Source organism: Cariama cristata, unplaced genomic scaffold (genome assembly GCF_000690535.1).
Source record: "Cariama cristata isolate BGI_N322 unplaced genomic scaffold, ASM69053v1 scaffold7023, whole genome shotgun sequence".
Classification (NCBI taxonomy): domain Eukaryota; kingdom Metazoa; phylum Chordata; class Aves; order Cariamiformes; family Cariamidae; genus Cariama; species Cariama cristata.
In genome coordinates, this window is record NW_009608929.1 from 100,575 (window position 1) to 125,075 (window position 24,501).

Here is a 24,501-nt window from a genome sequence, read left to right on the forward strand (position 1 = left end):
TCTTGTATAATCTTGTACTAGCAAAACGATTTATTTTATGACCTATGCTTTGCAAATTATTCTCAAAAATGAGATTTTGCAGTTCGGCAGATTTACTGATCATGAAATCTCTTTGAAAATCTGGATATTAAGGCTCTAGTATTTTTGCTTTTCACTGTTTAATCAAGAGAAAGAAATTGGAAAATTTTCTCATTTTAGGCATTCAAGTTTGAGAAGCTAGTAAGGTGCAATAAGGTCATGGCTTTAGAGATACGTTCTAGCACTGCTGGATGTATCACAGAATAGAACGTTGATACACGATATCTCCTTCAAAACATTCAGGTTTCATGACTTTTGTTTTCTGGTAGGACTTCAGAATTCCAAATGCACTACTAATTTTTTAGTGGCAGTAGTCAGGCAAACAAACTTTTAAGGAGAACCTTCTAAGAGCTAAAGGGGCAAAATCATATAGAAAAATCCCTACCCAACTTCCCTTTTTGTCAAAAGATTCCCAGAGCATTAATCTGGTGACTATATATTTTCACACATATGCATACATCTTCAGGGAAGCACATGCTTTGATTTATTTTTAAAAATTAAGTAGAAATAAAACAAATAGAGTTTTTTTGGTAGAAAGAAGACCTAGGACACTTGGCTTTTGTTAGCTCTTTAAGAAGCTGCTAATTTATTCAGAGGTTATGTTCAGAATCTGTTAACTGTATTCTTGCACTTGATGATGTCTCTGTTTTGAAGTGAAAGACAAGCTCTGAAATTGTTTTTTAATCCCTCCACTCTTCCTGGATCTTATTGGCTAATAAAACCTTGTTTTGTTTTAGTAGGGGCAACAGAGCCTAATTAAATAAAAGCTCGATGACAATATCCATTCTAGTCCTGTAACATCAGGGGGTTACCATTTTCTGAAGTGAACCTTCTGCCTTTAAGGCCTCACTTTTCTAGATTCGGTTCATATCTGAAGACACACTGTTACAGGATAGAGCTCTCCTGTTTTGTTTTCTTTTGTTCTGTCCTTAAAGTTTAGGGAAAACTAATGCCGACAGCACCCAATGGAAGGGGTGACAAATTATTTCCTCCGCTTAAATATGTATCTGTTTATGACTCGGTTTTTGCTTTTCAACAGTTCTGATTCCAAAATGACTGGAGTAGAGAATTTGGTTTTGCTGTGGAAGTACCCTGCACAGAGAAGTGCTTTGAAATATTTTTGTGAACAGTGTTTTTCATTTACTGAATTATGACCCATTGAAAACTGACCTGCAGGCATCCAGAGTATATTTGGTAGGGGCTTTGAATAACTTTTGAGTGACTTCAAGATCAAAGGAAAGTTGTGATTTCCATACAGGCTTAATAAGTAAATGTGTAAAAGGAAGGCGAGGAGACATGCGTTCTTCAAAGGCCCTTACATATGTAGGAAAACATCAGGTGAAGCAAGCTTTGAGATTCCTCCTGTTCCGTGACTCAGTCCTGATTTGCTGAAACTGCTGACCTTTGGTTGTCTGAACAGTGACATGTGTAATTCCTTTCAAGTGTAAGTCCATTTAAATAAATGAAGTGCAAGTGCTTTTCTGGGGTATTATAGCATTAAGTACATTTAAATGCTTTCTACAACTGAAGGATAGTGAGGTATTCTGATATTTTCATAGCATTTCTTTTCATATAGATCTTAGTGCATGACACCCCTATAGATAGATATTGCTATAAATAGATATTTTGTCATCATTAGAATTAAAATCTAAGTGTCATTACGTTCCTTCCTCGTAGCATGCTCAGTTATATCACAAACATATTGATATCAAGTTCAGTCTCAAAGTGTCGGTTAAACAAGATGAACCACACTGTGGAGGGTGGTTGGTTTGGCTATTGCAGTGAAAGTACAAGTCCCCATGATCTCGTGGTGTGGCACAAAGGAAAGGTGATTATTTGTTGTAAAGTAATGCTAAATATTTTGCATTTCTGGGGTGTGATGAAACTCAGGAACTTGAATATCCCATCTGTTATTTCTCTGTCCACTTCTAGGGGATGTGTGAGTTTCTCAAATATTGTTTGCGTTCTTTTTTCACTGACAGCTACAAATAACTCTGAGCTGTTAAAAAAGATAGGTTTTAGGACAGCTATTGAAGGTTATTTTGAAAAATCAGATGTTTAAGTTCAGCAATACAAACTGTGCTGTAGTTCTTCAGGCACTGTGAATGATCTAACAGATATTTTATCTGTTTAAGGTGAGTTTGGAGAAGTATGCAGCGGACGTCTGAAGACACCAGGAAAAAGAGAGATACCTGTTGCAATCAAAACTCTAAAAGGCGGCTATGTGGACAGGCAGAGAAGAGATTTCCTGAGAGAGGCTAGTATCATGGGGCAATTTGATCACCCAAATATAATTCGCCTTGAAGGAGTTGTTACAAAAAGTAAGTTACTATTAATATTTTTTGTTGTTTTTCCCATTCTGTGTCATTTAGTATCAAAATTAAGCATTACCTCTATGTTCAATGTGGATTACAATTCTCAGAAATTAGCCAAATCATAAAGTGGCAGTAGATACTGCAGAGTTTGGGACCATAAGAGGAAATGCGTAGCCTGTCTTTTTTCAATTAGAAATGTTTTATTTTTATCATTTAATAAAAATCCTCCTCATTCAAATGAAGTCTTTACAGGTTCTTACGAAATAGGCTGTAGAGTTTGCTTATAGGCAAGTGGAATACAGTAGAGGAAACCATAAATGTAACTGAGTTGACAATGAAGTCAAATCATCTTGCAAGGTAGCATCTATATTCTTCTTTTCCCACAAGTACTCATTATTTGTTTGACTGATTTTGGTACCAGAAGAGGTCAGTTTCCTATTTTAAAGAAATAGAATGTAAACTCCTTTAAACTTATTGTACTCTTGCAAATGAGTCACTAAAATTCCAGAATAATCTGTGAAGTGTCTTACTTTTTATACCTGTTGCAGCTGCCAAGAGATATCCGTTGCCTCTGAAATCTAGCATTTTTAGTGGCGTTGTGGACTTTTCTGAAATGCTGAAATATCTAGTTATCGTTTAAGTATTAAGTAAAAAGTCATTAACATGCATGTAATTTCTTTAATACCAACTTTTTGCAGTAATGAATTAAAAAACTCATAAATTATACTCTTCTCAAAATTAATTATTGCCTCAACTAAGCCATGTTGTTTGCTGATTTGCAGTACTTATATTTTTCTTTTAAAGATCAAGTGTTGTGTGTATAAACCAATGATGTCCTCTTACCGCCACAGTAAATGCAATAAATATGCTATGAACATTTCCCGTTTTCACCTTGTTACAATATCGAAAACAATGTTTGGAAAACACACTGTACTAGAACAAAGAGGAAAATATAGCTCCTGAACTCCTGCCATTGGAATGGAATTTCAGTAGGTTTATGGGATGAACTTGTTCAAATCTGTCTGCGAGTCTAAATTAAGATAAGCAAAGATAAATTCATTATTATCTAGGAACGTTTGGTTACTAGACTAACAAAATACATTAGGTTGCAGACTTCTGGAAAGATATGGCTTAGTCTCCTCCGTTGCTCTCCTGTCAGTACCTGCCCTGCTGACAGCAAGCAAGAACACAAGTTAATACAGGCTGAGCAGCATTGGAGGTCTTTGTCGAGAGGTGTAAATATGTAGAAACTTAATTGAATTTAGCTCCTTGCTTCATAATGAGCAGTATAGCAGCAGTTAAATTCCAGCAGTCTTCACCAACACGGGCAGTTTATTAACCAGTATCACAGGTATGACTAGGATCCATGTGGTGGATCTAGTAGTGTGTGTCTCATTTCTGAAAAAGGCTAATGGCTGTGATTTACGAACATTGTTTAAATCCAATTAGATGGTGCACACAGAGTACAGTATAATGTACTTGGCAATGGCATGATTGTTTAATCTTTGCCACATTTATAAATTTTCTTTCTGTAATGTCCCATCATCAGTCTAGAGAGAAATGAAGATTATGTTCAGGAAACAGAAACAAACAGATAGATCAGTACTCCAACGTTAGCGTATTTGTTCCTGTTCTACAGCAAAAGTGGTTATAGACAAGTGTAAGTCAAGTCATCATTAGCAGTTCCGCTTTTCTCTAAGGAGTCAACAAACTTTAATATTGTTTTTTGCAATATTTGTTTAGAGGTAATATAAAAATAGTAGGTGTTTACTGTTATAGTCACATTGTCCTATAAAAATATGCATCTCTCAGATATAAAGTAAGTAGAGAAAGTTTCAAAGAAAATATTTTTGGGCCAGGCAGGTTTAAAAAAATAAAACAATTATATAGCAATAATTACAGAATAAAAAAAAATATATGAGTTATCAACAAATTTCACCCTAAGGCGTGGGTAGGGCAAGTTATATAAAGTGTAAATGACAAAGTTGTGCCGTACTGCTCTGCTGCAAGTAAGAAGCTAGAAGGCAGGCTGAGCAATGGACAGAAGCACTCTGCTACGCTTCTCTTTTGCCGGTTTATCTTTAGGATGTTGCCTTGCATTTATACTGCCCCATCTGTGGAATTTAGAGAGTAACATGGCTTCAGCTGGGAGCAGAACAGTTACCTGGCATTTCACTAAATCCTAAATCTAGGATTGCACAAGCCAACATGGGACAGAAATTTCCTTTAACTAAATGGTGTGCTGTAGAAGTCAGACAGAACCTTGTCCTAGCCAAATTATTTATGTAAGGATAGCATGATTAAAAGGTGTTTTGTGTTAAAACTTAGATTAATAACAGCAGAAACTATTTATCTGATGTGTGTTACAGTTCCACTAACCTATAAAGGCACATCAGATGCAGTAAATTTGATTAATAGACGTGTAATGCTGTTCTTAGCACATGCTTTCCTCTTTGTAACCATTAGTCATTAACTTCTAGCAGTTGCTGATATATATTGCATCAGTTTGTAAGCAGTACCTTCCATTACAGTGTCATTGACTATTGAACAAAAAAGAAAAAGGGTTTGATTGTAGTAAGCAGAAGCGCTCTACCAAGTCAATAGCTATTGACCGGGGCAATAAGAAATTCACCTGTTCATCACAAATGAGAGCTTTTATCTGGTGCTACCAGCTAAGCAGATGTTAACTTTTAAATGCTACTGTTTTCAGAATTGCTATGGAATATGTACTGTACGGGATGAAAAAATGCTAAACTAAGCCTGCTGAAAAGTAGATCTGAAACAGAGTTTTAATCCCCTTTTCCGATTGCTTCATTTCTCATCTGCCCTAACTGCGGTCCCTAATCCCAAAGAGCAGTAGGCAGAACAGTTGCTGTAGCACAAGCTTTCGGTTAGCAGAGAGTTCATTTCAAGGGCAAATACACCATAGTACAGAATCTGGATCCGATCGTTTACTTATATTGCTAATCAGAAGTCACAAGGGAAACTTTGTTCCTGTTTGGTTTGTTTTAGCAACACCATTCCTTGTATGGTTTGCCCTAAAAGGCTGCTTATTGTCTCGCAAATTTATGAGAGATGCTTAAGCACTTTATAAAAATATCCATGTTTCCCTTTCAAGTCGTATTACCACAGTGATAATTTTGGTACCTTTTCTTGAGTGTGTCAGGACATGCTCAACTAGGCTGTATGCCATTGTCGAAACGGCTGCTATTTCATAAACAGGTATAAGAAAAAGAAAACTTCTTTCCGCAGTGCAAACGTGTGTAACCAACATTGAGATCTGGGCTATACAGAAGTAAGATGTATCTTCCACTTCTACATCATGTCGAAGTCTATGTTGCAGAGTTTCCATGAAAAGCCTGTAAAGTAAATCAAAGCTGTGCTTACAGCAAACACCTGCCAGCATAACTGTATGTACGAGAGACATGACAAAATGGTCTCTGACTATTGTAACCGTACTGGAAGAAATCATTGGTGTTACACTAGCCAAAGTGGAATCTATGGTTAGTTTAGCTTGATGGTGCCTTACACGATAGTTTAAAGCACATCCATGTCAGTACTGTGTAATACTGTGTCAATACAGAAATGCAAGGGCTTTATTGTAGTCATATTCTTAGTGTGTTCTCCTCCCCCTCAGACTTTACCCCAAATAATTTTCAATTGTTAAAATTAATTTTGAAGGAATTGCTTCCGCTCCCGAACTTTGACTACGGGAGGATTTGTACCTGTCACATGTACAAGAGGAATCTTTTTTGAGACTTTCATTTTGTTTAACAACACTGTGTATATTGTTATTCTCCGGAAGAATTTTTGAATTCATCCCTTCACAAAAGGAGGATGAATGAAGACAGCACCTAGATTTTTGGTTCTGTGTAAGCTCGTCCTCGTAACATTGACTCTGGGTTTGGAACGACACCTTCAACTCCCTTATTGTCTCCTCGCTGTTTTGCTTTAGTGTCTTTCAAGTTGTGAATGCTATCACAGTTCTGAAATAGTTCTTTAATCCATCATCTGGCAGGCAAAATTCAAAGCTTTAGTCATTGAGTTTCTTTTTAAATTATTGTATATATCGTGTTCAGTGCAAGAAGAGTCCTGAGGTCAGCGTACCTTGCCTTGTCCATGAGGAAGGCAAAGCAGCAGCATGATCCTCTTTCACTACAATTTGCAGTATGTAGCTCTTCATATCTGACCCGTTTTTCATTTTTCAAAAATGCAGGAGATACCAATGAACTTTTTTTTTTTTTCAGCCAAGACATTGTGTTCTAGGCCTTCAAGCCCTTAGTGTAATGAATCTAATGTTGCCCTTTTCTCCAACTTGTTAACAGGGTGAAACTGTTAAATAGAGTTCAGAATTTGTTTTGGAAGGTGACATGTTTTGCAGTACATGTGTTTATTACATGCAGCATTGTATATTTGGCCGTTATGCAAAAGGATTGAGGAAATTTTGTGGCAGCATTTGTAACATTCTTGCGTTGATCATGGATGGTGAAATGGTATTCCCAAGAAATGCGATTGTGCAAAGTTTAAATGTTGACCGTTTAAGAGTTAAGTTTTGACTATTTGAAGTATGCTACATCATGATAGCTTACAAAATATGATGATACACCAAAAAACGTGACCTATATTACAGTATTTATCATTGATTTCTGAAAAGTAAAACCTTTAGGGCCACCAGGAACCATATGATGTTAATAAATTCCATGTTAGCATGACAGTATTGTTTATAACCTACAGTGTAACCAATTTCACTTCTTGACATGTACTTCTGTCAGTAATCTCAGTACATCACTGAGACATCGCGGGCATCTCCAGGCACAGATGTACTTGGCGGAGGCCAAAATGGCTTCAGACCCACCCCTTGCACTGGCAGGCACTTGCACCTGCCTTATGCAACACAGATGCACAGCAGGGTACAAAGATATTATTCATCCCTGAATATCCTTCATTCTGCTAATGGACAATCCACTGTGACACAGAGTGATGGTGAGACTATATGTGTGTCATAGTAGCCAGTGGGCTTTACATGGCATTAGGCACAAAGCTGAATTTGTCTGCTGAAGCATATTGTGGCTGTGCACATGAGACACAAACCAGCAGAATTTCAGTTGTGTTATAAATTGTTTGGTAAGTGGAGCTGTAAATTTAAATTTGGCTCACTGCCTTTATTTTCCTTTGTATCCTGTTCCATAGATAAATGTCATGACACATTACTGAATTCAATGTTGCTGTGGCCAGCAAATTAACACAAAACCCACAGCCACCACCTGCACTGTTAGCCAAATTTACTAGATGAATTTGTTGAAATATAATCCAAAATAAAGAGTTCAAAGTTAGAGCTGTGGACATGACTGCTGGAACACAGAGAAAACTAAGTATGGCCTTCTTGCAAAATAGATTACCCTTCATGAACTGCTATTCAAAGAACGTAATTAATGTTGATAGTACTGAGTTATTTTCACACATGCACATATGAGTGTGGATTTTTCAAATAGCACATACAAATTACCGTGCATTCTATTTGTTGAAGGTTGCTGGCTAAAATTAAGAATACACAGCACTTGATTCTCCTGAATGACACATACTTAAAAGAAATTAGCTTTTAAACCTCTGGAAAAATTAAATTTTTCTTTCATTCATTACATTCTGAGAATTTTTTTGCAAAAATCAAAGGACCGTTATAGTTTCCTGCAGTTCAAATCAGTCACATTTCTGTGTTCTGCTTTTCTGTTTTGCAGCTAGCAAGCTATGCATTATAACTGTCAATTCTGCTGTAACATCTTTCACAGGACAATAAACGATGACGAAAAAGCATATTATTAAACAGTCAAACAGCTAACATCTTCTTAGCAGCAGCTTAATCTGACAATGATCCAGTATCTAACATAACAAAACTTAGATAATTCTACTTTTGTAGGTTACATCTGAGAAACAGGATTTCGCTTTCTTCAGGATCCTTTGCCTCCAGCTGTCTGTATTCAGACATGTAGGACCTGATTTTCAAAGATATTTAGATGCTCTGATGTGAGATGTGGTTCTAGCAGAAAAATAGGTGACAAAATCATTCCTACCAACAGCCATAAAAAAAGTTCTGTATATAAGAAATGGCCAGGTTTGGTTTTTTTTTAAGGAAAAGCATGGTCATCCATTTGCATAATTAGCATCATTATTAACTGCAAGTGATTGCATTTCCATATATCTTCTGAATAAAATATGTCATTTCTTCCTCCGCCATGGAAGTAGAGAAGACTATGGTACAGTAAGTCAAAGGGCAAGATAACTACAGTGTGTAGGTGGTATATGAAGCGTTGGGGCTTTTATAATAACTGTAACCAGAAGATTTAATGAATAAGAGAGGGAGACAAGATTGCTCTGTGCTGAGAGGTTTGTGGCAACAACATGGCTGATCTGTTGCCTGGGTAGGTAAACCATATAAGTAATGATGAGAACAATTATAAATCACTAAATTACAATTATAAATTATTAAATAGCAATTGCAGTTGACAGTTAAAGGACTGAGGGGGTTAAAGAGTGTATGTTAAGCAATCAATAATCCTGATTCACAAGCTGTGTTTGGTTGATTGATTTTGATAACGGTACATTCGTTTCTTATTTTGTATAGAGGCAAAAACACACTAGTAAATATGCACATGATTGAATATTGATGAAGTCCTGTTGCAACTTTGTTGTTGCTAAATCTTTGCTGAGAAGTGAGGTGCTCTCACTGAAATTAATACCAAGACATGCTGAGTTTGAGAATAATTGATAATGATAGCTAAGATAGGTTCTGCTGTATTTTAAAGCCTAGCAAAGTCAGATTGTATCAGAAGCATTATTTGGTAAGCTTCAACCTAATTGTTAAATATAACAGTACGCTCAAAATTGAAGCAGGGTTATGTCCTTTTAAAAGGCAAATTAAATAAACTTTGTACTATTTTTCAACAATAAAACATGCTCTTTAATTTACAGAATATACAGCATTGGGCTGTGAAGGACACTGAGAGGTCATCTTGTCCATCTTCCTGCCCCAAGGCAAAATGAATTATATTTAAACTAGCCTGGATAGATGGTTACCTATCCTATTCTCAGAAGCCTCTCCTGGTGAAGATTCCACAGCCTCCCTAGGCAATCTGTTGAGTGTTTAACTATCCTCATACTTAACCTGCCGAGTGTTAAACTGAATTTTTTTTTTTTCACTGCACCTTAAGGCCATTAAGTCTTTTCCTGTCTGTGGTGGAACAGTTTGTGCCTTTCCTCTTTGCAGCAATATTTTACATTTGTAGACCATTATAATGTCTTTACTGTCTTCAGTAAATCACCCAGGTTCTGTCAAGTCTTTCTTCACGGTATATGTTTGCTAGACCTGTGGTCATTCTTAATGCTTTCCTTTGGACTCTTTCCAGTCAATCCGTATCTTTTTTAAAGTATGGCTTTCAAGAGTGGATACAGTGGGTGCTGAACCTTACCTTCCCCTATCAAGCAAGAAATAATTATTTTAAATGTAAACTGTGTTACTCATCTTTAAGTATGTGTGGCTTTCAATAGCAACCATTGTTGGGTTTTATTTTGTTTTATTATTACCCATAGATCCTCCTTTATGAAACAGCTGGCTGGCTGGTCTTTCCTGCAGGATGTATTTGTGTGGTTGTTTACTGCCATCTCCATTGACCTGATTTGTCTTCCAGAATTTTGTTCTATGTTTTCTCATACCTTTCCTTCGCATGTCGAGTCCTTCCATTCTGCTGTCTTTCTGGGAATTAGAAATACACTCTTAGTTCCAGTATCACAGTCATTAAGGAGAAAACAGTAGCAAAAGCCCTGGACCATACTATTTGTATCTTTCCAGGTTGACAGTGACCCACTGAGGACAATTTCCCAGCTGTTATTACCCTGACTGTGCAGTAGTTTCATCAGAAATTTCCTGGGGAAATTTGAGGAAAGTACTAAGGAAAAAGCGTTACATCACAGAGTACAACTTAGAATACAAGCTTGTATGGATCGTGATGTAATGTAGTGAGGACTGACATCTCATTGCCTCAGACAAATTTGCTTACTACCTTTCTTCTGTGCCGCCATTAGTCTCTTAGTTGTCAGTTGTAGTTCTTGCGCTACCGGTCACCTAAAGAATGAAGGAATGGCAATAAAGCTACTGTAGGCTGTAGCAACAGAAGATAAGACCTTGTACCAGGAAGGCTGTCACAGTTAGGGGAATATATCTCTCTGTTTTCATGGATTACGGTTGGTTCTTGACAATAAGCTAACAGATGTGTCATGCTTAGGGTAGATGCCTCATCATACCAAGTTTTACCTTTTTCATGATCTTTTGAGTTAAGATGTTACACTAAGACTGCACTTTTATGGGAGAAATCTAGAGTAGATATCAAAATAGTAGAGGTAATTTGATGTTTCTGTCCCATGGCAGATGTTGGGTCTAGATCCATGTTTGATACCAAGGAACACAGCTTCTCCTTGAGGTGACGGGATGAAAGGTGGGAGGCATAATCATAGTGACTGTTAAGTCCCCATTGTTACTTTTTTTAAGAGAAACAGCTGCCATTCTCACTGGCTTAACTAAATTCAAACTAACAATATTTCCCTGGTTCTTTCAATTTGATGAAAAGTTATTCTCAGTGTATTATCTTAATGTTGCCTGACGTTTGCTTGTGGGTGAAGAGTTCTTGTTCACCCTCACAGTTTTGTTTGAATTTCTCCAATTCTTTGGATAAGCCTACTGCCTTATGTGCATGGAAAGGTTATTGTGGGGACTTACAAGTTCATTTGTCATAGAATCATAGAATCATTTAGGTTGGAAAAGAACTTTAAGATCATCAAGTCCAACCATATTTATGAAATATTTAGAAACTCAGAGGGCAGAGTGCTATTGAAGCCATAATCATTACATCTAAATAATTTAATAATGCTGGAACCTTGTTACAGAAGAGTTGTCAAATGTATTGAATGTTATAAATAATATTAATCTTCTCTGGTCCAATGGATTTTAGGTATCTAAGGATGGAGGTATCTATCCTAGTACTTCTGCAAACCTCAGGATACGCATGTCTCATTAAAGTAAACAGGTACAAGATAGCAACTAGATTTTTATTGGCAAGTTGAGATCCTTAAATAACTTTTTTAAACCAATATGAATGTCTGTGTGACTACCAAAAATAGAACACAGTGATCTTTACTTTCTCATATGAGTTATACTGGTAGTATTTATGGACCAATAGTGTTGGTGTTAGCACTTTCAGTGGTGTCACGCTGCCAGGTTCTAGTTACCAGCTGTCTGAGTTAAAGCCTTCACAGAATACACAAGAGAATCATTGTGTAAGCATGCCCTAATACACCTAATATGCTCAGTTAAATAGATCAGCTTGTATGCTTGACCTTTGATTAACTGGATGAAAATTTGACTCGTTAAAACTGTTCCAGAAAAGCTGTACCCTTTCCTTGGATCACATCCCTTTGAATTTTACATTTCTTTGCAAGTATGTGAATAAGGAATGAAATAAGTTTTTCTTATTCTGTGTTGCTTAGGCCTACCAGTTTACTTTGCCAAATTTGTGATGAAACAGAACATGGAAGACCAGCATCAGTAGCTGGTTGAGGGGGGAATGCCAGCAATGTGGTACAGGTTAATACGTAAGGACAAGTTACGGTCAATAGATTTACCTGAGCTAGAGTAAGAAAGAGCCTTGTGATCAATCTGCCGTCACCCCAAAATAGAGAGACCATCAGCTCTAGGGAACTGCTGGTTCATCAGGTAGTTATGGTAGTGGTTGTCCAGATGTCACACATGGTCTGTCATATAAACCTCTGCCTCAAGAGGTTGTATTGTGGTCTTTACTGCAGCTTAAGGGCTCATACCTAAATTTATAATGGAAGGCAACAAGCTGGAGATATCATTAACAGCAGATTCATATGAAGAAGAAGAAGAATTAAAATATGGATTGGTAATTTTCTCATATAAATGATCTGATACTGTATTTTATGGAAACATGAGAGTTGGATGTAATGAAAACAAACCTTTGGTTATTTACATCATCATCTTCTTTCTAATGCAAGGATTGCTATAAACAACTGCAGTTGTAATGCTCTGGATGGGACAGGAAGAGAGCAGAAGAGAAAAGAATGGAACTTCTTGAGAAGGAGGTCATACCAGTTTGTTTTAGCAAACTGCAGATAGGTTTCTCTGAGTAAGGAAGAGTTTCTCTTTATCTCAAACCAGACACTTTCTCCTTACACAGGAATCAAAGCACTTGTATGGAGTATTGCCAGTTGGGTCGTGCTTCCCACATACAGATTAATTTTCCAGTGTACAGAAGTAAAAGCTGCTGAAAGTAACCATTTTCAGTGATTAGCGAGAAATCTTTGAAATGTGGAAGCAGAACGATCATATTATGCAATGAAAATCTGTTCAGACTTGTTTGAGTTATGGTCTGTTGAAAAGTGCCATGTGTTTCTGCGTTCTGCTCTGGAGAGCAAGTGAGGACTTTAATGACGGAGGTCTGCAGTGAACACACCCCCGCGCATTTTGCTTCCTGATCTCACTCAGCATTGCAGCTCCAGCCAAGGCAGATAAATTATTTCTGCTTCCACAATTCTTCTAGCACTATCGTCAACATCCACACAAAATAATGCCATCGTTTTAACAGAGTTTTCATCTGTAAACTGTGTATTCGGAATCTATTAACTCAGCCCATCACTAGGTTCTTTGTGTATTTCTGACCTCCAAATTCCTTTCTTTACTTCCTCTCTACTCTGAGTCTTACAGTATCCATTTCACAGACTGTAATTATCTTTCTGATTCTTAATACATACATAGTTCAGGTTCCAGCTGAATAAATAATTTAGATGCAAACTGTCTGGGATCCATTCCAAACTCTTGAAGTTTTGGTTGGAACTACAGTTTGCAAAAAATACTTCTTCTTAAATCCTACAGTTCTTCACAGATTAACATAGCCTTGGCACTGCTTATGAATCAGGAGTGGCTGATAAAACTGTTAAGGGAGACACAATTGAAAAAGAGAAGCAATGTCAAAAAAAAAAAATTTTAAACCACCATGATTAGATGGTGTGAGTTTACAGAGTATTCAGTTTAAGTATGTTCTTAATATAATCACAAAACGCTAATGACAATCCTGTAAACTCATTTTAAGAAGCAAATGTGTTCAGTCTGACATTCCAGAATAGATTCATGACAACCTCAATTGGTAAATATTGTCATTTTTCTACTAAACTTTAACAAGGTAATTTCTGCTGAATAAAATTTGAAAGTAAATAAGTTTAGCTGATAATGACTTCATTTCAATATGTCATCTAGAGAAGCATAGTACAGAATTTTCATAGTAGTCAAAATCTGAAACAAACTACTGTACTGTTGCTAGAATTCACATAATTGATTTCCTTTCTTCCTGAAACAGCAGAAGCTTGTTCATTTCTCCCTAGACTGATAATAACTTACCCACTTTGGAAAGGAGTCTCCAGTCTTTCCTTTTTCAGCTTTTTTCCTCTCAGCTGTAGTTGAGTACATTCTTCAGCATACAAGCAGTTTTGCTGTTTTAGATAAGATTGGCGATTTACTTCCAATTTTCAATGAATGTGAAATTTCACATTTCAATGTGAAAAACACATTGAAAAATGTGACTTTGTGGCCTGTGTAAACACTGACTGCCCAATATTCATCTTGCCAGAATCGCTGTTGCCAAGACTAGGACAAGGAAGATCAAATGAGAGAGGTTTTACCACATGGCATTCGCCCTTAACACCAAGCGGTCTTTGAGCTTGAGAGAAGATCCTCTGAATACACTGATACCCACAAAGAGAGAATTAACAAGCACAGCTAATTCTCTTTGGTCAGTAGCATTTTCCAAAAAAAGGAAGCAGAATGCCCATGCACGTACCACAGCCCGTCAGGTAGCCACAGGAGCTGCCTGGCTTCTAACGTGGGTTATCGCATGTGGGCTGGGACACCTTCTTTGAACTGAGGTGTAGAGGGTTTTTTTATCTAGCGTATAGATTTGTAAATGTAAACCAGTATATAATATTTTTCTAATCAAAGAGTTCATCTGAGATCATGATAACGATAATGATAGTGATCTTCCTACTTCTAATCTTGGCATCACTTATTTGAGGGAGTCACTGGGTGTTTGTAACCAAGAACAAAATCAAACCTTTGTACTTAATTTCATTGATATTAGTGAAATGTGAATTGTGAACGGTGCAAATGTGAATAGTGAAAGGAATCCTCAGACTCATTTTATACTCTACATTTGTTTAAGAAAAAAATCGCTTTTTGTCAATTGACTCTCTGGAACTTCAGGCCCAAGTGTTTTTCTTAACTGAAAACGGTGAGCCTTTTTCAATGACACTAATTGCTGTCTAAAACTAGAGCGCGTTTATCTCCTACTCCTTGTTCATACTGTTACAGGCTAGCAAGGCTGAAAGAGGAGATAATCAGAGCTTTAATTGCAGAACTGCAGAATGTACAGCAGGCTGCATGAATACATTCGTCTTCAGATGTCACCCACAAAAAAGCTATTTCACTCATTAAATTAAAACTCACTGCAGTTTTTAAACATGAAGTACAAAATTAAAACCTATTATCTCTCTTTTTATGGAAATACCATGAAAAAGGACATCTGAAAATTTTAAAGCCCCTGGAACTTCTTAACCATCCCATTTATAAGACCCCATCAACATTTCACATGTGAGGCTCCTGTCTTAAATGATGAAGAATTTTATATCATAGGAATGCTCAGATTTTGCTCAGGATCTTTCCTTACAAAATCACAAAAAGTGGGTGATCAAAAGACAACTGAAATTAAATTCATGTTGCTAATTATTAATGGACTAATTGTTCCCCAGAATCATGGTGTGTAACAAATGAATCACAGAGGTTTTGGCTGATATTGCAGGCTTTGTGTTTTCTATCATGAAAACAGTAATTTTAAAGTATTTTGTTTCCAGCTAATACATGCGCAATCATGAAATCCACATGTACAGCATACAGTGCTTGGAATAGCATTCTGTGTGTCATAAGTAACTATAAATACAGAAAGATTTCAGAGTTCTTGTTTAGCATTGCGCTAAAGCTATTTTCAGTTTAAGCATTGACTGAAAAATATGTATTTAATAGACAGCTTAAACATACACAGATTGGTTTATCCTATAACAGAAGCACAGTATTTCCAATTATTCTTCCATTAAGACTACAAAGATGATTCAACACAACAGTTGTTATTGCTGTTAAAAGCTTTAATCATATTAATGTTGTCACACCAGTCTTCTCAGCAACCAGAACTTCAGTGTGCATTGACATTAAACACATCACAAAATAAATGGCTATAGTGTTTGCAGAACTCTTTTCAAGCAATTCCCTCATTTTTATCCCCCCCAAATTGCCTGTTTGTCTAGAAGCAGCAAGAGAAATTAAATCAGGTGTTAATATTCTACCCAAATATTCTGAAACTTCCATCAGTTCCTCCTTAGGAATTGTAAACTTCTTTCAGCATTTGCTTTTTCTCCCAGAGAAGTCATAAGTCAAGCCAAAACTTGCTGTAATTGGGATTTTCTAAAATAGTCTCATTCTATGTAAATATTCTTAAATCTGGATTTATTCCCATCTGCCAATCCAGAAATAAGAGACCTCCAGCACTTCAGGTTCATAGGAAAGCATTGTCTTTCACAAGGATCTCAAAGTTAAAGTTACCGGAGTTGGAGACCTGAACAGCATTTTTGCCCTACCAAGTGTTTGTCTTCTTCACGTTTCCAGATAGACCCTGTAAATTTAAGTCTGGAGCAGAGATTAAGGGACTTGATATAAAAAAGCAGGCCTTTTAAAATATTGTCACCAAGAACTAGGTTATAGTGGCCTACTTCTCAGAAATGAGGCCAAAACATGTAGATGCTTTATTATTCCCGAACTAACAAAATTAAGGAAATTCACAGTTAAAATCAAACTGCAAAGTAACCCCCAAAAAAGCATGGAAATAGATAATCCAGGCACTTGAACTACTCATTGTGCTATTGTACAAATATGTCGCAGTGAAAATAAACAAAGCAGCGTTTGTAGATAACAGGTTCTTTTTTATTATTATTACTTATTGTCACTGGAGAAGAAAACAGAAATGTTTTCAGACACACAGACCATTCTTCAGATTATTTTGTTGAGCCTGGATGCTGGAAAGCTTCCCTGCTCTTCCCAAAAATACAACTTGGATAGTAAAAGAGACAAACCTCTGGGTTTGTATAATATTTCCACGAGGCCGTCACAACTGTGATCCTTCTCCTTCTTCAAGCCACCATCGTAAAAGAACTGAAGTTAAATCTGGGTCATCTTTTGAAGTGAGATGCTGAAACCCAGTGAAGTGAGATAGTTACTCATAGGCAGACAACAGGAGCTCTGGATTATTCCAGATGTGTTGGCAGCTGCATTGCAGACTGAGAACGTGGCTGAAGCTCATTGCAGCTTCCTTATAAATAGGACATACAATTTTCCTTTCCATGATGCCATGTCGAGGAGACAGTATATACTCATGCCGCATCCTAGGACAAAAGTGATGCCTCACTAGAGTTAATCTCTAACCTTGAGAATTAGCAAGAGCACCCAGGTTTTGTCATAGAGACCTTGCTCGGTTGACTGTTCCCCAACACAGATTCCTCTCAACTTCAATGTTTAGACACTGCTTTGTATTTGAAATTGTGAAAATTTGTTATCTGAAGAGGTTCTGCCAAATACTTCGGTATATTACTGAAGTTCCAGACCTTAAGTGGAGGAGAACAGGTGCAAAGGTCTTTTGCTGGTTTAGGTGTTGACATGAGTTCCTTCAGAAGGAATTCCAGTCTCACTGGTTAAAAATACCACAGTGAGCAGTCCTCAGCTGCATCCCTCCAACAATAGTTTATATTTTGTTTTCCTCTTTCTTCTGTTCATGTACCTTGGCATCTTGCTAAATCTACTAACATAAATGGTATAATTTCCATTGTAGTTCTTCCCTGGGACATGTGTCAGGAAATGACTGTTTCTAACTTAATTAGTCAGAGCCTACCTGGTAAATGAAGAAGATGTTCTAAGTTTTACATTGGCTGCATATTTAGGAAATTTAAGTGTTCTAATGGTACTTCCTAGTTTGAGTTAAGATTCCAAGCTCTGTATTTTACAACAGTGAGATTAAAAATTCAGGGTGCTTTAAAAGTTGCTCAGACAAAGGCAGTTAAAGACCTACAAGTTCTTGAAAATGCATTCAGGAATAACAGAATTATTTGTGAGTGCTCTGGGATGATGTCCTTTACTCTAGGGATACAAAATTAGACCAGCCTTTGAAAATTTGCTGCTGAACATTGAAATACAAATTTCTCTCTGCACAGCGAAATGCATTTCATACAGGTTTTGGTTTTACTAGCTTAGATACCTGAGAGGAGAATTTAGCCTTCAGAGGTTTTCACTGTGTTATTTGCAATATAGTGGAAACCTTCCCATGATTTGGTTGGACTGGATGACCTCCAGAGGTCCCTTCCAACCTCAACCGTTCTGTGATTCTGTGATTTCAACAGGGGTAAGCACACTCATTTTTCTTAATTGTTGTTGTGCTCTAAGATTTTATGATATGTATTACAAAATATTGTTCAGTGATCTTGAAAATTAGATTTTCCTAAGATGTATAAGTTATGTGGGTAAAAATTTAAATTTAGTCATACCACTCTGTACTCTATCACCTTTCCTTGCGTGTGTCAAAAAGCTCTAAAATAAATTATTAAAAGCATATTCTATATCTCCAGCTTAGTGTGGTTAAAACAGTTAAAATTAATTGTATAGATCCATGCTTTCTAAATGTGCTGAAAATATGATCCAACAAATTCATCAGGGATAAATTTTAGCCCTGCTTCTGATCTTTTTTTTCCATTCCAAGTCAAGCCTTTTGAATGCTCTACAAATTGTAATCTGACATCATAATTTCAAAGTTTTATAAAGCCATTCCTCGTGAAAATCTTCCATCTGTTCCCCCATAAAAGATTATGAAGTAATGTGCAATTCCTGGTGGTCTAGGAAGGATAAATCAATAAAATGATGTGAGAGAAAAGTTGACCAGTTTTCAGTACTTTCTATAACAGATATGTTACAAATAATTTGGAAAAAAATGCTCTAACCATTCTTCTGTCTTCCCCGAGGAAACACTAGTAACAATAAAAACCAGGTTTTATTTTAGAATGGAAGGTGCTCGTAACAGAAGCCAGCTTTCTCCCAGACATTGAGTGATAACGTTGGATAATTCCCCTATTCAGAAGTACAAAAACTCTTTCTACATTCTGTCCTCTGGTTTTTCATTACTAAATGTTACAATCCCGCCTTCACGGGAGTGCAGTTAGGAGGGAAAACATCCTGAAGTCATTCGGTTGCTTCCTGCCAAACTGAACGCAAAAGCTCATTATAGCCCTTTGACTCACTTCCCCAAAGCCTTCATCTCCAGATTTCCTAAGAAATTGCTCCTAGCTGTATTTTACAATCCCTGCTCAAGAAAGCATCAAGACAACTGACTAGAAACAAATGGCAGTGGGTTTTTTTACATGAAATACACTAACTGCCTTTTTCCTTTTTTTCCAAATCCTAAACGGAATCTACGGGAAAAGAATAACAAACTTAAGTGTTCTTTTGATGGTACTAATAAAGGGATGGGACCAGTAGAAAGAAAAAACTAACAGTAGTTATGACCTCTCTAGAACTCCTCCTTCCAGTTTATTAAATTAAGCAGCCAAAGAGCTCCTTTGGAATTTGAAGCTGTTAGATGCCCAAAAATACACAGCACCTGGAATAGCCAATTCCACCTGCAGAAAGTATTAGATCAGTTTAAAGTGTAATAAGTAAGGAAAAAACAGCAACAACAAATAACAGGGCTGAAGAGCAGTCTGCATCTTCAGTAGGCTTTCTAATAACCTACTTCAGCCAGGTCATCAGACACAATGCAAAGGCTCTGGAAATGTTCTCCTTTTTAAAAGTAAATCTCCACAAGTTGCACTAAGGTCCCACAAGTAGAATTGCTAAAAATAAAATTAAAAAAAAGTGCTCTAGTTTGCTCCCAGCGAGGCTCAGGGACCTTGGCACAACCAGAACAAGCTGATGGCCCTGCCTGCCTGTACCTACCCAACTTAGCAGCTTTGGATGCCATCCCTGTGAGTCCTGTGGGCCCAAAGTCACCAAAATTGGGAATAAACCTCTTAACACCAATGTAGTATTAAGAAGCAGGCATTCTCTTTATTGCAGCGCTGGATGCCCGGGGGATCGCTCCACCTAACGTGCATACCCAGCTGTTACCGTGAACAGGTTGTATAGATACAATTGATTACATATTCATTGTAATTCCTGGAATCAGGATGTATATTCATTACTTTTCCCTGAAATAATTTACATATTATTACGTCATACGCTTATATGATCATTTCTACCACTACACATGCTCAGGGGAAGGGTCTTCACTTGGCCAAGAGTCTTTTTGACCTGTGGGTGTGATTTTTAGTATTATAATGAAGGCAGGTTACTATAGGACGCCTTAAAAACTAATTTCATTGCCAAGTTAATTAGTCGAATGACCACTTTGCCAGGTTGTCATATAGCTCATCCATGCTCAGTAGCTTCACACAATCGGTTCCAGATGTTCTTCATCAATTTCTAGGACTTTACATACCCTTACTCCCTTCACAAACCCCTTATTATCAATCAAAGTCATCTTGACCAAATGTCAAAGCAAGGTGTAATCAAAACCTTGTAATTATTAACTACAATTCCAGTACAAAACCACTAGTCGTCTTATGCAAAATAGCTTGTTGTTCTGATGATATCACCAAAGGCTGCCATGGCGTCAGCCCCATGGTTGTGGGGCAAAGAAGCCAACAGCCGGCGAGGAGGAAAGGCTGGGATGCGGACCTCCGAGGCCGACTGGTGCTGTGCTGGTGCTTTACTGCACATGGGAGCAAAACTGGTGGGAATGGTTGTGCTCAAGTCAGCAGATGTGAGTGGGTATGTACTGTCATTAATAGAATAAAACTGCTTTCGGTTTCTGTGGAAAAGACTGAGGGTCTTCTGCTGGAAGTTTCTGCAGAGTGTCGGCAGCAAAAATAATGGATCAGCTTAACGTTTCTCAACTTGCTCAATCCCTGAGAGTTTTAAAGTGCAAGTTAGTTAGTTCCTTTTAAATGCTTTTTATTATAGCTCACAAGGGCCTCTCCGCCAGCCATTCAAACAGCAGTTGTGTGTTTCGGTCTACTCCATGGTGTTCCTCCGGTATTGCACCCAGCGTGTTTGGTGCCATTCTCTTCATCCATCCCTCCATCCATTCATCCGCTCAGTACTATTGTTGAGCCGCGTGGCAGAATTTACTCTCCTTTGTAGATGTCGGACTCTTCAGCACAATTCCGTTGCCGCTAGCCCTAGGACATGGGATGTGTCTTTGGTATAGGGAGAAATGGCTGTTCCTTCTGGCTGGTCGTGGTGTCGTGATGCAGGTGCTAAGAAATACGTATGAATTAACGTCTGTGCTCTGCAGCTGAACCAAGCACATATATTTCCTTTGCCCAGCTATTTACTCTTGCCCTTCCGCTGTGTGTGATACTACGCTACTAAAACCGTGCCAGTTTAGGATGCTATAGCAGTGATTTCCCTATCAAATTCTACAATTTGTGGGATGATATTCCCCCTGGAACAACAGATGAAGGTGGAAGGCGGGCTAATTGATTCAGTACTCCCCCAGTGCCTCTGAGCACAGGCACTTAGCTCTAATAATTGTGAAACAGAAGAATTTACGCTGAGTTATAAACTGGTATCACAGGACTCAGTAAATGGTGTACACTTCACGAACTGTCAGCTATTCAGAGTACTGCCATATATTTTTACTGTTTCAATGCACTTTTCCAACTAATATCTGTAACTAATGTAGTTTCCCACGGTGAGGTGGCATAATGTTCATAGCATGTAACTATGGAGCGGGGAGAGGTTGGGGTTTTTTCTGAATAAATCCATGCCTGTAAGCTGCTAAATAACAACTCTATTTCAGGGCATTGAGGAATCATGGCTTAATATTCATGTCTGCTTTTCCCAGTTTAGCACCAGTAAGACCTTATACTGAAAGCTCTTCCCATTAGTGTAACTGCACCCGCTGCAAAACTGAGTGTGAATTTTTACACAAAACAGCAGAACGAGCGTAAAGCACTAGTCTCTATGGTGTGCGCCGACAGAATGGCATTTCTCAAGACAGTTGGTTAACTAAAGAAATAACATCCTGGCATCTTCAAAGTGTCCAGTGTGGTTGCTTTGACGAGATTGTTTAAATTAAGCATTAAGATTTCTATTGCTAGCATACACCTCTAAAAACTGAATATTGCTTTCACAATTTGGAGCATAAAGCGGCAGGATATAAAGCAGCAGGCACATTTTTGGTGGACTTTTTCTTTAGCTGAGCATGATTCCAGTTTGGAAAAAGAGGAAAGACTGCATCTTCATTGTCCAATAAAAAAATATAAATGTTCAAATAGAAGGAGATGCAATTCTTCTTCACTGATTTCCTCACAGAAGTTTATAATATTTCTGCGAAGCTGGTGTTTTCTCTTTAATATCACGCTCCCACCTCCCTTCTTCTTTGTTGTGTTAGCAGAGAGCTTTCTCCCTTTCCATCTTGAACACAATTCCTCGTGGCAGATTTTCTTTCAAATATTTCATGAGTGTTTATGCAAACAAGTGAAAATTTGAGTAAGCTTCTAAATTACTGTAAATGTCCAAAGCTCTTATCAAACCTCTGTCCTTCTGGCGGTGACTGATGGGACTTACAAGAGTTCATTTTCTTTCCCAACTACCTGCAATGATAATCAACTTCCACACATATAGTCATGCTGTGGGGTCTCAAACCCTATTCACTTTGTGCAGGCGATAATACCAAAAGCACCTATTTGTTCATTCTGGGACATATGCTGTATTTTGATTTAAGACCGTGCATGTTTTCGGATGAATGAACTTTAAACCTCTCCTTTGTCTGCATTTTTATGTTGATGGATACTGATCACGCCTGAATGTTATCAACCTTGTCCTTTTCAGAAGCTGTTTGTGGACTTCTAGAAGAGACTAAATGAAGTCTTCTTCTAACTCTGTATTCTACTTAGTTGGAGACATTTTTGAGGTGACACTGGACTATTTGGATGGGATTCATTTGCCTAAAATGACACTAGGTGCCCACTCTTAGATACCCAACTGCTGCTTTGCCTCTTGCTGCCACTTTCAAAGAGTGCAAATCTCTTGCAGATCTTCTGCCGCTCAAATGTTGGATGTCTCAGATTTTCTAGAGCATCTCAAATGACACAAAGCGTTTATGCTTAAGCAACTGAATCCTACCTTTTAAGTGTGAGAGAAAAACATTATTTATTTCTTTTTACTACTATTTATTATTTGCTGCTTATAAAGCCTCAGTAATTTTAGCCCTCTAGCTCTCTTCTTAGTATTCACAGATTGAATTGCTCCAAAATGTGCTGCTCCTTGTTTTCATTTCTGAATATGTACAATAAGTGAAATAAATTTGGTTTTGTCTTCATTACTTTCTCTAACATTGTAAGACTGCTAGGAAACTTGAGTTATTTGCCATTTAACACCATTTAAATGTAGGAAAATGTCAATGGTGAAGCTCAAGCTGTTTGACTTTTCTGAAGGTCTGTACATATGGCATGTGACTCACAGTGGGTGTATTTTATGGTTGGTATAACTCATATTTTGAAACAGAGAAACAAAGTTTTATTTGGGAAGTGTTCATATGTTCATTCTTCAGCCTTCATGGTTTAAGATGCTGTTTAGTACCAAACATCTTGGAGTTAATGGAACAACTTTCCATTTTAAAATTGAATTTCTGTATATTGCATTCTTGACTCTGTCCATGATGACTTCTGAAAATATTTTAAAATGAAAGCCATGGAATTTGGAGACACTTTTACAAGAATGCCAAAGGCTTTTCTGGAATGGCCAGAGGGAAAACTTTTATGCTTCTCTTTAGCCATCAGATATAAAACTACTGCATCCAGAACACTAATTAAACAAATTCTTTTTCCACAGACTGCAGCAGGTCTAATAACAAATTTAAAGGGTGAGTGTATTGAGGAGAAACAATAGAACTCTTGCTTGAAAAAAGAAGAGAGAAACTCAAAGCTCTCTTAAGCTACTTAAGCTCAGCAAATACCTATGGGTGTTTTGAGGATAAGTTTTCCTCACTATACTTTTATTAGTTAAAAAAAAAATCCCAACTGTTGCATAAATTTTAAGAGGGCCATTTATCTTTCTCATTGTTTATAAATCTTAATATGTTTTCTATCTCTTAAAAGAACAACTATGAAATACCTGCAAGATGATGATGACAAACTTGCCACTGCCTAAATTTTTGGATGGATGCTCGCTTGATGTACTTGCAAAAATACACAAATTATTCTGATGGTCAATTTAAATTTATTGCAAGGTGGGAGAATCATGACCCTGTGCTTTTAAGCAAGATGTGTAGAGCTCTCGTTTCAGATCCATCTTTGATGCTGGCGTTCACCGAGCACTAACACGAGCTAGCTGAAATGATGTCTCTAGAGCTCTCTACATACGCTGAAAGCTGAAACAGCAGATCAAATTCTAAAGAGTTCTTATTTATCATCACTGTAATAGATATGTCACAAGTACTTATTTTAAAAGAGGTGGATGAGATAAGCACTGTTTCCAGAAATAAAACTGTACCTTTAGGCAATGAGAAGAATATAAAGTTTGTTATATTGAAAGCATAAAATGTGTTAAGCTTCTGGTGAGAGCAAAGCAGAAAGGGGTCATGTCTATACTCCTGGTTTTTGCCTGCATCAATATATTGACAGGTGGTGAGAGATGCGATCGAAGCTCTGACTGATGTAGCTGCCCTGACACAGAAGTCAGTAATGTAGCTCCAAATTCTGATTCCCCGTCTCCCCTTGCCTGACGTGACTTTTGTCAGGTGGTTTGTCAGGTGGCTTTAAAATACTAGCATAAACCCCAGCTTTGCTGGTATAGCTTCACCTCTACTGGTCTCTCATTGATTTGTATACAAAACTGGAAAATGCCTCTATGGTAGAGTCA

General features: G+C 37.4%; 1 protein-coding gene across 1 annotated transcript in view; it reads left to right on the forward strand.

The window, feature by feature from the left end:
* The window catches only part of LOC104159441 (ephrin type-A receptor 6-like), a 72,749-nt gene that overhangs the window by 47,452 nt on the left and 796 nt on the right, over nt 1-24,501 (forward strand). The window contains exon 8 of the mRNA XM_009697344.1: nt 2,214-2,399. Coding sequence (XP_009695646.1) covers nt 2,214-2,399 — 186 coding nt within the window. The remainder of the gene's footprint in view (nt 1-2,213; nt 2,400-24,501) is intronic.